The sequence below is a fragment of the Hylobates moloch genome, unplaced genomic scaffold (assembly GCF_009828535.3).
Source record: "Hylobates moloch isolate HMO894 unplaced genomic scaffold, HMol_V3 SCAFFOLD_4, whole genome shotgun sequence".
NCBI lineage: Eukaryota > Metazoa > Chordata > Mammalia > Primates > Hylobatidae > Hylobates > Hylobates moloch.
In genome coordinates this window covers 104,759,424-104,773,400 of record NW_026652279.1, presented here as the reverse complement: position 1 = coordinate 104,773,400, position 13,977 = coordinate 104,759,424, and the positions used below count along the sequence as shown (strand labels likewise).

Below are 13,977 nucleotides of genomic sequence, written 5' to 3'. Positions count from 1 at the left end.
AGGAATTGCCTTGCCTAAAGGAAGTCAAGCTCATCCCACTTTGCAGGGCAGCCTGTATCTACTGACTGGTTGACATGGGATAGAAACATTGTATTTCTCTAGGGTTCAGTCCTTGGACTTCTTATATATACTCACTTCCTGGGTAATGTCATTTAATCCTATGACCCCTTGCCCCAACTTGGGATAACTACAATGAGTCATCCTTGCTTAGAGGTTATTGTGAGATTGGCTGAGGCTTTTGGTAGGACTGCACTGAAGCCTAACTTGTCCTTCCCTTTCTTTCTGGAGTTGTTTATGCTAAGAGCACTCTTTAATAAAGGTATAGCTTGCTAATCTTTATCTCACTCTGCTTTCCAGAGAACCCAAGCTGTGAAAATGACTTCAAGGTTTCTGGCCTAAACTGCCATTTAATGACTTAGGAAAGGAGCAGCTGTTTATTTGTTGTGAATAACAGACATGAGGAGAATGATTTCGGATATATTAAGTTTGAAATGTCTTAAATATCCAAGTGGAGAATGTCTGACTTAACATCAGACTTTACATTTGAGAGTCATTAGTGTACAGACAGCATTTAAAGCCATGAGACTGAAGTGAGACAGTTTAAAAATTAGAAGTCCAAGGAGTCTTCCCTAAAGACTGCAACACTTAGTGATACAGAAATGGAGAGGAATCAGTAAAGGAGGCTGAGAAGGCCTAGCAGTAAAGGAGGACATTAACTACAAGTCAAGAGTGAGGAAACGAAAAATGGTTTCAAAGTTTCTGACAGGTAAAGTAAAATGAGAGCCACAAACTGACCTCTGGATTTAGCAAAGAGGACATCAAAAACTGAGAAGAGCTACAGAAAGTGAGGTGAGCGTACAATTAGAGTGTATTTAAGACAGAATGGGAAGAAAGGAATGGAGACAGCAAGTAAAGACACTATTTTCAGTAGCTCTAAACAGAGAAACAGGATGTACAAACTTAGCTTTTAGGAGGAAACATACACATATATGATTACAGGCATAAACGTTTCTAAGCATGAAACCATTTCCTTACAAAAGTAGGGAAAAATAGGTATGCTTACATGAAATAAAATCTGAAAGCATATAACTTCAAAGTTATTTTTAGCTGGTGGGATTATAATTTTTTTCTTTTTTTTTAACTTCTAAATTTTCAACAATGAGCACAGGCTGTTTATACAATTAAAGAAAAAGAATACTAAAAGAAACTAAGGAAATGACTAGAGCTTAAAAAATGGGTTCTAGGGAGTCAGATCTGGCCATTTATATAAGCTATACTCTTTGAACAGCTTGTTATAAATTTCCACTTGGTAATAAATAATTCCTGGTAATTAATTCATTCAATAAACACTTCAGGAACTGCTGTGTACCAGGCACTTTTCAAATGAGAGATCAGGGACTGTCCTTCATCACACAGATGCTAATCTATCAATGAATCAATACTGTGAGAATATAATATACTCTCCAAGTTTCAAGTAATTTATAATCCAGTAAAAAAACCAATAGTCCCCCACCCCTGACACAAGTTTTGAGGAGAGGAAGGATATCAAATTGGGTTAAGTACACATACTAACTTGAACAAATTTTATATCTTTCTAAACATACATAGAGAGTATGCACATATATAAAGAGAGATTATAGAGAGAAATACAGATACATATAGAAATGGAAAGAAGTAAGGGGGCCGACTGTGGTGCCTCAACACCTGTAATCCCAGCACTCTGGGAGGCTGAGGCGGGCGGATCACCTCAGGTCAGTTAGAGACCAGCCTGGCTAACATGGTGAAACCCCATCTCTACTAAAGATACAAAAATTAGCTGGGTGTGGTTGTGCACGCCTGTAATCCCAGCTACTCTGGAGGCTGAGGCAGGAGAATCACTTTGAATCTGGGAGGTGGAGGTTGCAGTGAGCTATGAGTGCACCAGTGCACTCCAGCCTGGGCAACGGAGACAGACTGTCTCAAAAAAACGAGGGACTTAGAGGAATAGGAGCTGGTTTTAAGGTTTCTTTCAGGAAACCAAAATTTTTACTAGATGCATGCCTTACTCTCTAAATTAAAGGTAATTAATTGATTTAGTCATAACAAAATAGAAGTATCACCAAATATTTGTTCTTACTTTTGTTTTTAAATCATGCCTGAACTACTGCATAGAGTAATTCTTTATTCGGGAAAAAAATATTTCAATGAGTCTTTATTTACCTTAGGGAGCTCTAAAATTTGGAGCCAGCATAATAACAGATAAATTTATCATGTTTCATAAACTGTCATTCCCACTGTAGTCACAAAGCTCATTAATCTTAAAAGCAGGTATTGGTATCTGAGCAATTTTTTCACTTTCAGTTTTGCCCAGGTAGACATAGAGTTTCAGAAAAGGCTACCTAAAATCTAGTGTCGGGAAGAAGTTCATATAAACACTGATTTTATTACGAGTAAGTCAATCTATATATACATATAATCAACACAACCCTTCCAAAAGATCTAGACCATTTTAAGAATAGAGACTTAACATTTGGGATTGTGTGCAGAAAAGTATACAAAGAGAAAACAAAAAATTGCCATGTTGCTCACTACTAAAATACATTCAACCCTCAGTATCTGTGGGTGACTGGTTCCAGGACCACTCATACTAAAATCTGCACATACTCAGGCACCACGGTCAGCCCTACAGAAACCACAGATACAAAAAGTTGGCCTCAGTGTAGATGAGTTGCATCCCATGAATACTACATTTTTGATCTGCATTTCATTGCAGACATGGAGGGCTCATTGAGTTTATTTTTTAAAATCATGATTAAGTGGACCTGTGCAGTTCAAACCCAGGTTGTTCAAGGGTCAATCGTATTTACACATTTCTTCAGAGAAAATCATGCTTCCTAAACTTCTAGAAAATTTAGGTCTTACATAACTTTAAATAGAACACAACTGTTATCACAGTATTTTAATCTATTATTATGTTTGAATTAATATCTATGTCATGAGAAAGCACAAAATTGTAACTCTGTACTCCTCCCCACTAATAAAACTGAAAGGTCCTTTTAAGCTTGAAAATAATATACCCATATTGCATTATATTAGGACTTACAGATATAAGCCACTGCAGAACCATTTTCTGACAACACTGTGGTAGGTCAGAGAAAATGTTTAGATCCAAAAAATGAGATTACTGTAAGGAACAAGTATACCATCAAATAGATGGAGTAAATGGTCCTTTTTTTTCTAAAAACAGAAACACATCCTGGACCTTCAAATGATTATTTTGTACTATCCCATTCATAAAATATTGTAAATGACAGAAATCAAAATCGTTTTCCTTCTAAAATTAGCACTAAATGCTGTAGTGCCATGTTAGATTATTTTGTGTCTCCTTTGCTAAGTTAAACCAAAGTCTTCATTAACTAATTCATTCACTCAATAGCTTGAAACACAAAAGTCCTCCAGGCAACTAGAGAAGAACTTGATCATCCCATAGTTTTAAAAGAACACATTTATAATAAACTATAAACTTTATTATGTACAGTAATCTACTTGATTTAAAGCTAACAAAGGATGATTTTAATGAGTATATTTTTCCATAAATTTCACTTGATCATAAAACAAAATAAATGCAATTTAAAAAATTATATTCAAATAAAAGGACAGATTCACAAACAGAAAATTAAAAGCCTCAAAAAAAAAACCATGAAGGATGGGTTTTCTCCCCCAGAAAAAAATTTAAGGGTAATTAGACATTGGCTGAGTCAATAATATACATTAATACATTAATAAAAAAAAAAAACAAGCAAAAGGGCACTTGTTCAAAAGAGCAGATTGAATCATAAAGGTCTTTTGCTTTCCAAAGTGCCTTTGAAATGAGAAAAGACACTGTAAATTTTAAAACACCTTTAATAGGCCTAGAAAACAAGAAATGGGATAAATAGCAAACCAGAAAGTTTAAAGAAATCCTAGGTGAAATTTGCATGTACAGAAAAATCCCAGCAGCCTCAAAACACCAGAGAAAAAAAGAAACCCTTTTCAGGAAAACAAGAACACTAAATTCAGAGTCAAAAACAATAAAAAATCAGCAAAACTTATTAAACCAGAACAATATAAACAGATCATTCCTACCCTACTCATATAGAGCATAAGAGGCCAGGCACTTGTCACTTTTGCCCTCAGGCTGAGAAAGAGAACCATATGCCTCTTTTTCTGATACGCATCTTATTTTGGGTGGTAGATACTAAGAGAACCAAAGAGGCATACCAGCAGATCCTATTTCAGAACCCAGAAGCCTAGGGAGGTGAGAAGCTGTGCCAAGGAGTAAAATATACACAGTGCTCAACCTCTCCTGGACACTCCAGGTACCAATCCTGCCTCTAGTCTCCTTGCTCTGAAAGACATGCCTGTTAACAAACCCACCTATGTTATTTACAGCCCACTGTCAACACTCTCATTCAGTTAAGCTGTTGAAGCAACCCTACCAAACTGCTGAAGTCAAGAACATTACTTCTATTAGTCAATTTAGTCATCATAAATATGAATCAACAACCAAGGATCATTGGACATTTGAGCAAACCCAATATCATGGAGGAGAAAAAAAGAACCAATATGAACACTTAACAACTGACTATAAGAAAAGGAGATAAATTAGGAAGCAGAAAAGAACTTGGCCAAATTCTAATTAATGGCTTTAGAAATATTCAAAAGGATACCACATTAATTAAAAAATGGGTTGCCAGAAAAAAGAAACAAGAAAGAATCCTTGGAAGTTAGAAAATTACTAACGTTGGCTGGGCGCAGTGGCTCACGCCTATAATCCCAGCAATTTGGGAGGTTGAGGTGGATGGAGGATCACTTAGGTCAGAAGCTCAAGACCCGCCTGGCCAACATGGTGAAACTCCACCTCCACTAAAAATACAAAAATTAGCTGGGCGTAGTGGCGAGTGCCTGTAATCCCAACTACTCAGGAAGCTGAGGTAGGAAAATCACTTGAACTCGGGAGGCAGAAGTTGCAGTGAGCCGAGATTGCGCAACCACACTACAGCCTAGGCTCTGTCTCAAAAAAAAAAAAAAAAAAAAAATTACCGATGTGAAGAATTTGGTGGATAGACTGAATAACAGAATGGACATTGCTAAAGGCCAACCTGGTGATCTGGAAAATAAGCTGTGAAAATATTGTAGAATGAAGAACAAAGAAAGGAGATGGAAAATAAGAGATAAAATGGTAAGAAACATAGAAGACAGACATCTTTTTATCAGTTCCAACATCTTTCTGTTCGGAGTTCCAGAAGCAGAAGAGACAATGAAAGGAAGAAATAATAAAAGAAAAAACTGTAAGAAAATCTTACAGAACTAAAGACCATTTTCAAATAAGTTAGGGCTCACTAAGAATTCTTATGAAATCCCAGAACATCAGTAAGAAAAAGAAAATCCTACAAATTTTCAGAGCTAAAAAAAAAAGCCACCACCACCAAAACCTAAAATCCCAAAACCCAAACAACAAAAGAAAACAAAACAACAGGTTGTCTACAATCTCAACAGAGATTTCTATACTTCTCTAATGTTGGCTCCACCAGATTTCAAGGAGCTAGCAGCTGATAATTAACAGTGAGAACAAAAGAAACAAACTGTTTAACAAAGCAGAAAAAACATTTACCATCCATGCATTCCATATAAGAAACTTATGCAAGGCACTATTTCAGCAAGATGAAAAAAAGGTATGAAAAAGAGAAAGATTGAAAAACAACATGTTAAAGCTTAGAGAAAGCAAATAAAGTTTAAAGAAACAATGAAAAGAAACCCCCATTGAAACTTGAGCCTTGGACAATCTTCTTTGAATGACAGAGATTTAGTGACACACAATTACAGTTCCTGTCTTTTTAGTAACCCTATTTGGTTCAATAATTAATAATATTTACAAAATCAAAACACTGTATATACTGTGTTTATGAGGTGTGACATTGGGATTCATTAGTACCAAGAGAAAGTATGCACATACTTCATTTCTCAGTTTCCCTGGAATGATTACTATTTTTAAAATTGTTTAAAAGTACTTGCATCTTTACTGAGGTAAAAATATAATTATGATTATGATAATGATAAAGATATTCTAAGATGTTTTACTGCAAACTCTAAGAGTAGCACTTTGTGAAAAAGAAGCCAGATTTATTGAAAGCTAAGTTTCTTACCCTGAGCCCCACAAGGAGGGAAAAGGGGGTACACATCATTTCCCTTTAAGAAATGCAGGTGCCAGGCTGAGACTCTTTATATTAAATAGGACAAGTAAGGCTCCTCTGAGATGAGGGAGCAGGTCAGATGAGCCACTGAAGAAAGAGTTACATGAGCATATCCCTTATAATCTCTTGAATTACCCTGCCTTATCTGTGAGCCTCTACCAAGTACTGAAGATTTTCTCATTTTCTTGCTCTCTCTTCCTTTACAATGTTAAATAATGTAGTTTTGCAAAGCTTGGTAATTTTCTATTTACAGCATACTGAAGATCACCATAACAGAAAAGAAATGATTTCTGAAATTCTCTCCATTTATTATTTATAAACATATGGAAAGATATAAATAGAATTCATTTAAAGAACTATGTTACTGTGTCCATTGCTACTACTCTATTTCAAGCCATCAGCATCTATCACCTGGACTATCTCAATATCCGCTTACTGGTTTCACAGCTTCTACTCTGGCTCTAGGTAGCAAGCAGAGTGATAACCTAAAATGCGAATCACATTGCCTCCATGCTCAAACCCTTCCAAGGGCTTTCTTTCAGGCTTAAGGTAAAATTTGAAGTTTTTTTTCATTGTCTATTAGGGCCTAAGGGATCTGGGCCCAAGCTACCACTATTCCCTTCATACACTCCTTTGGAGTTAACTCTTGCTGCTAGACTCATTTGCACCTCAGGACCTTTGCAGTGATCCTATCAGCTAGGAAGCTCTTACACCAGAGGCTTGTATGGCCTGCTCCCTTATCTTCTTGGAGAAACCTTACCTGGCCTATCTAAGATAAAGATTCCTCATTGCTGTTACTATTTAGCCTCTTACCCTGATTTGGTTTTCTCAAAAACACCCGACACTTCTAGGTATTATATATCTTACTTCTTTTTTTTTAAACTGTGTCTCTCCACTAAGACGTAAGCTCCTAGAGGGCAATGTCTTTGGTCCATAACTATATCCCACTGTCTATGGTAATGTAGTATGTAGTAGGTGCTCAAAGAATATTTACTGAATACCTACCAATATTTTAGCCAAATAAAATATAAATAGGAAAACAGAAAATACACCTATGTTCCCTCTAATCACAGACAAGCATTTATAGGACTGTAAAATCACTTGCTGTTTTTTTTAAATCTAAGTTTAATTATTTGTCAGTATGTCATCCTTTGGTGCTGTCATTGTTCATGGCTAACTAAGCCTCACAAGCCTGTAATGCCTTTGCTAAAAGAAGAAATTCATTGTTTGTGACCTATGCCACAATATAAATGTAAGATACTATACATAAACATTGAAAATTTCTGGTTTTATGATCATGAACTAGAACTTGATACATTTAAAAGCTGTGATAATGGCATTAACATGACATTCTGTCCTCCAATAAATTATAAATTTGGAAAAAATGACAGTCTTTCTGGTAAGTTTTGAAATATTTATTGAAATAACATGAATAAAGTAGGTAGTTTAGTAGTTTTACATTTAGTAGTATTATATCAACTTTGACATAACTTACTTTCCCTGTTTAATTACTGTTCATTTATTTAACAAACATTCAGTGAGTCCCCATCCCTGTGCCAGGAACTTAGAATAGCTGATGATCAACTTGGTTTGCAGCAATGTGACAATCTCAAATCTCAACCAAGTTGATCTATCCCAGATCTGCTTCTGTTTCCCTGAAGCCAACGTTTACACTGCAGGGCCTCACCAACTTTTCTTTATATTGTCTTCAGTGGTTGCAAACTACAATCCATACTGTTGCTTTCACGGATACATACTATCGTTCATTTTTTCCCCAGAGTAGCTATAATGCTGGTACAAAAATGTGTAAGTTCTACAAGATTTCATGGTTGGAATCTCGTAATTTTATGTTTGAGATGGTCAGGTATGATGGTATAAGGGGACTAGTTTCAAATTTCAAGATGGCAACAACTCTTGGATAAGCTTCATCAGGACAAGAACCATGTCTTCTTTGTTCATCAGCTATTCCAAGCTCCTGGCACAGGGATGGGGACTCACTAAATGTTTATTGAATAAATGAACAGAACTAAACGGGTAAAATAAGTTACATCAAAGTTGATGTAATACTACTAAACAGATTATAATAATTAGATGTCAAAACCAGGAATAAAGTTAGATATAAAAATAATGTGACCAATAACTTAAAAGAAACTGAGCTAGTAAATTAGACAAACTCACCAATGACATAGTGAAGGAAATAAACTTCTGCAAACACTGGAAAATCCAAGACATTTTCTAAGTTAATTGAAATATGTCATACGAACAAAAATCACAATGAGTCTTCTAATTAAAGCCACGTTTAACTTACAGGAGTTGAAATCTTCTTTGCAGTTTCTGTAATAACTTGTTCTAGAGGTTTCCAGATCCGAAATGCATAGCGACCTAAATAGTAAAAGGAATAAAAACCAACGTATTTTCTATAATCAAAATCAAATCAACACCTTCAAAGTGCTTGCCACAGTATTTATTGATAGTTTATATATGTTATTTCAATAAATATTTCAAAACTTACCAGAAAAATGGTCAATTTTTTCAAATTTTTAATTTATTGGAGGGCAAAATTTCATGTTAATACCATTATCATAGCCATTAAATTTATCGAGTTCTAGTTTATGATCATAAAACTAGAAACTTTCAATGTTTATGTATATCTTACATTTATATTATGGCATAGGTCACAAAAAAACAACATCCTAGTATTCTTTCTACAACAAACTGTAAAGTCCTATTATGTATAAAAGATAACTTATAATACCAAAATGATTAATTGTATTGCTTTTTATGATAATCACTTTGAAATATATAGAAAACAAATTATTTATGATCTATACTACACAGAAATGGTTAATGAATTATCTCTAAAGTTAAAAAGCAATTACATATGAAATATTTACCAAGGATGTTAACTATCAATGTTTCTCACTGAGGATGTCTACTCTCTCTGAAAACTTATTTTTAGTTCTTTCCCTAGTTAGGAATCCTAATAATCAAAACTCCCCTGAGTTTTAACAACTAAGAGTCAATAGTAAAACAGGTTCTAAATTATTTTGAGGGCATCTTTTGCACCCCAATCAGACTGTGTCTTCTACTAGTATCTCTTTCTCCAAGAGTCTTGCTAGAAAACCAGTATATGACACTACAGGCTTTAATTCAACTTCTAACCATAAGCCTATTTGCAAATCAAGAGTTCTACTGCAAAAATTCAACTACCTAGACCTTTTAGAAAAATTTACCTGCCTATGTATACTGTTATTTCTGTGCAAACATGTTACAGTGAAAGATAGGATGCCAGAAATGGGAAAATGTGAAGATAAAAACGTCTTGAGATAAAGAACATTAAATAAAGTGAAATTAAATGAGGCTGATCCCCTAACTTGCTTCTATCTCTTATCGCATTGATGTCATCTTCCATTTGATTTTATAATAGTATGAAATGTGGCTTTTATATTACCTCAAAATTCTTCAAAACCAGTGACTGACTTCTAATCTCAGTTAAAAAGCAGTTAAATGCTTCAAGAAGCGACATCTGGAGGTTTACTCTAACTAGAAGACCTAGTTCTAACACATCTAAGTGTACTTTCTCCTAAATTCTATTATTTGGTTGTATTTGGCTCTGGAAGAGATCTTGCTGTTATTTAATATAATATTCTAGTCAGTAATATGAGTTTGGGAATAGTGTGGTCTATATAGAATACACACACCAATTCTTGTCATTTTACAAAGATGACCCTGGAAAAAATACATCTTTGTCTAATTTCAAATCAAAATCTTACATTTGAATTCATAACTATGCCTACTCTAATTAATACTAAAACTCCTTTATGTTTAGGTGCAAGTTTGTCGGAATTCTGTTTGAGACATGACATCCTTCTCATGAAACCTCAGAAATTCATTAAGTATAAGTTATATAACTGAGACATAAGACCCTGATGACAAAAACATCAAGAGAATCTGAACCACTGATCTAGATTTTAAAGTTCTGATTGTTGAAGTGTTTCATTACTTCCAAGACAAAAGATTAAAATAGTGTTTCAAATGATAATTGTGAGAAAATAAATACCATACAAAACAAGACCCTCTTATTTCTCATTTTTCTATTAGATCTTACTAAAATCCATGTAGCCACAGTGGAATGCAGCTTTGCGTAAAAGATCCAATTAACAAGATCAAACCTATAGAACTTACAAACACAAATGCTAGAACAAAAAAGTATCTTTATCAATAAGGACATATTCTCAAATTAACATTTAATTAGGATATAGCTATGTAATTTAAAACTACTGTAAGTTAATGACAGTTTAGATCTTCAGAACTATCCTTTCTAATGGGCCGGGCGTGGTGGCTCACGCCTGTAATCCCAGCACTTTAGGAGGCCAAGGTAGGAGGATCACGAGGTCAGGAGATGGAAACCATCCTGGCCAACATGGTGAAACCCTGTCTCTACTAAAAATACAAAAATTAGCCGGGCGTGGTGGCAGGCGCCTGTAGTCCCAGCTACTTGGGAGGCTGAGGCAGGAGAATGGTGTGAACCCGGAAGGCGGAGCTTGCAGTGAGCAGAGATTGTGCCACTGCACTCCAGCCTGGGCGACAGAGTGCGACTCCGTCTCAAAAACAAAAAAGAACTATTCTTTCGAAAAAGGTAATTTTAGCAGTGAAAAAAAATCTCCTGGGCTTATCAAGGTAATTATACCAATATGTTGAGAGACAAATTAATAGACTATACAGAACAACTATGCTCATGAGAAAGAACTGACAGCTTAAAATGTATAAACCTGTCGGCAAGAAAAAATAAATATGGGAGAATAAAGGAACTCCATGCCACTTACATTGCATAATATTAAAATTTCTTTTTATAGTATACTATACCTCAAACTGAAAAAAAATGCCAGGAAGACAAACTATTATTGGAGTTAGTTTTCCTGGCTTTTGTATCACTAATTTTCTTCCCTATAAAGTTTATCTAGATTTTGCTACAATGACAAATGTTCAGTAACTACAAATGGTGGAAAGAATGAGAATGTATTATGTCTGAAAACCAAAACCTCAGAATACTAAGGGTCTACTCATGAATCACTGTAGACGCTATTTGGAAATATTTCTCCTGCAATTTATTGGTATATATTCTTTATCTTACCTGCAAATGCAAGAGCCGCAACACCCAGTCCTACACCTATCAAGCTTCTTACCTACGGAAGAAAAAATGAATATTACTTATGATGTAACCTGCTGGGTTTTAAAAGTAAATCATTTTTAATAATGAGAATAATTACGTTACAATACTACACTTTCTTTAAGCTCTGTGAAGACCAGAACTTAAAAAAATGTGCAGTGTCTATGGGATTTTATCTGCTGCTCACTATATCAGCTAATTCTCAGTGAACTGAAATGATTCTAGATTTTCATTTAATTTCCATATATTTGAATACACTCTAACCAAGAGCTTTTATATTACCTCTTGCTAAAATTTTTTCTATAGACGATTTTTAATAGTGGGTTTAATATATTTATCTTCTATAAAGATAAAAAGCCCATATTTCCTCCTCCATATTTTACATTTGCAATGTTCAACAGCATTTGCTATATTTAAAAATTTCATGAAACCTTACATCAATGTTTAGGAAAGAAGTCAAGCTTCCAAACCTAACAAAAATGATAAAAAATTCAAAAGTTAACGTCGACCCTTCTAGACCAATGTAAAAATTTTAAAATAAGCACCCAAAATTCAGAATGTCAGATATAAGCTCATTCCAATGAGAATTTATTTTAAATTGGCTATATACCCATATTATTCTGAGCTTTTCTCCTTAAACATCTCAGGAAACTATTAGTGTCACAATAACAAAAGATTTATGTGGCAAAGATCAATGGTAATCCTCAATATCCACTCTCTTTTTTTTTTCAATAGGATCAGGAATTCCTGTTTTTAGCTAGATATATTTTTCCAAGCCTCCCTTAGACTTAGGTATGGCTATGCTAACTAAGCGTTAGCTCATAAGATATAACCAGAGTAGTGTATGCAACTTCTGAGAAGTCCTGTAGAGGGGTAGGGAGATGTCCTTTTCCATTTCTCCTTCCTGCTGGCTGGAATGCATACATTATTGCGGAGCAACCCTCTTGGATAAAGTAGGAAGAACAATGAGATGAAAAGACATTGGTTCCAGATGATCAGGGAGCTGCCTTCCCACCCCTGAATTGCCTTTATTTGTTAATACTTGGGATAAAAATAAAAGTTCTATCTTCCTAAGCCACTATATTTTTGGGTTTTAGGCATTTGGAGCCAAAACAAATTCTAATGGATACAAAATTAAGAAGTGAAACCATAGAAACATTTTTGTCTGATAAATGGTGACAGAGGCAAATCCTGAAGAGTCAGCAGAGACTTTTAAAATACTAGCATAATCTCCCTAGGGAAGAGAATGAATATACTTCTTCATTGGTGCAGACATAGTAAGATGGAGGCTGAGACTAAAGGGAGGCTAAAACCAAAAAGCCATTCAGCCATTGGCCTTCAAGTTCTGTAAGGAAATATACACCAAGTCATATGAAATCAAAGTCCCAACCTCCAAGGAATGACTCTATAATGAGAAACATCAGGTCAGCAAGGGCAGCCCCATGAAGGTGCTCTAACTTTAATATGCAAAAACTCTGAGAAATCTAGAGCCGGAGGACAAGATGAAGGACTTTCCTGTAGGCTTCTCCTCCCATCAGTTCCAGTTTTAAGTCACACCTTGTCAAAAGGCAATGACAGCAAGGCCATTTCAGTAAAAGAAGATTCATTCCCTGGCAGAGGAGCGAAAGCCTAGAGCTACCTACCAGAGAGGCAAACTGTCTTTGGGGTTCCTTTCAGGTTGTCTAGCCTGCCTGAAACAGGTTATTCCCGAACAGAAGACGTATTGATTTAAAGAAAACGTTCTGCTGAGGTATATTTTTGCCATTTTCTGGGGCTTCCCTGGTGCTATGTATTTTGAGCTTTCTGGTCTTAGTCCAATCAAACTATTCAACTATTTCATATGTGAATTATATCTTCTTTCCTTAAAATTTTGTTTATTCTTTCATCTCACTAGAAACACTCATCTTTGCCTACCCAAATCCTACCTGCTCTTAATATCTCAGCTTGAATCTTCCACAGATGGCAGAAGTCATTTGCAACACATAGCTAATGGCACATATTCAAATATACATATAGGCTTCCTCCAAATTAATAATAAAAAGACAGACAACCAAATAGAAAATAGGCAAAAGACTAAGTCAGTGATTTCACAAAACACACACACACAAAATTAAATGGCTAAAGCATATGAAAAGGTGCTCAATTTCAAGAGTAACCAGAGAATACTAACAACAACAGAATGGTATAGAAATATTAATATCAGAATATAAAGATTTGTGGCCTTTGTGGAACTTGTTTTGTACAATGATGCATCCTAACAGCATAGCAACAGTATCGACACCTCACAGGGTTATGTGAGGATAAAATATAAGAATATATGTAAAAGATTTAGCACAGTGACCTGGGATACGTCAAACAATCAGTAAATGTGAACTGCTTTTAATATTATCAATAAAAGCTGGGCATGGTGGCTCACGCCTATAATCCCAACACTTGGGGAGGCCAAGGTGGGCAGATCACCTGAGGTCAGAATTTCAAGACCAGCCTTGCCAACATGGTGAAAGCCCGTCTCAATTAAAAATACAAAAATCAGCTGGGCATGGGAGCGTGTGCCTGTAATCCCAGCTACTCAGGGGGCTGAGGCATGAGAATCAC

At 35.3% G+C, this 13,977-nt stretch overlaps 1 protein-coding gene across 2 annotated transcripts in view; it reads right to left on the bottom strand.

Moving 5' to 3' along the window:
• DNAJC15 (DnaJ heat shock protein family (Hsp40) member C15) overlaps positions 1–13,977 on the bottom strand; it is an 86,780-nt gene that overhangs the window by 33,421 nt on the left and 39,382 nt on the right. The window contains exons 2-4 of one of the 2 annotated variants that reach the window (XM_032150794.2): positions 11,347–11,398; positions 8,521–8,594; positions 8,391–8,426 (exon numbers count right to left, since the gene is read on the bottom strand). In XM_032150794.2, coding sequence (XP_032006685.1) covers positions 8,391–8,426; positions 8,521–8,594; positions 11,347–11,398 — 162 coding nt within the window. The remainder of the gene's footprint in view (positions 1–8,390; positions 8,427–8,520; positions 8,595–11,346; positions 11,399–13,977) is intronic. The other variant, XM_032150795.2, reaches the window with a different exon arrangement.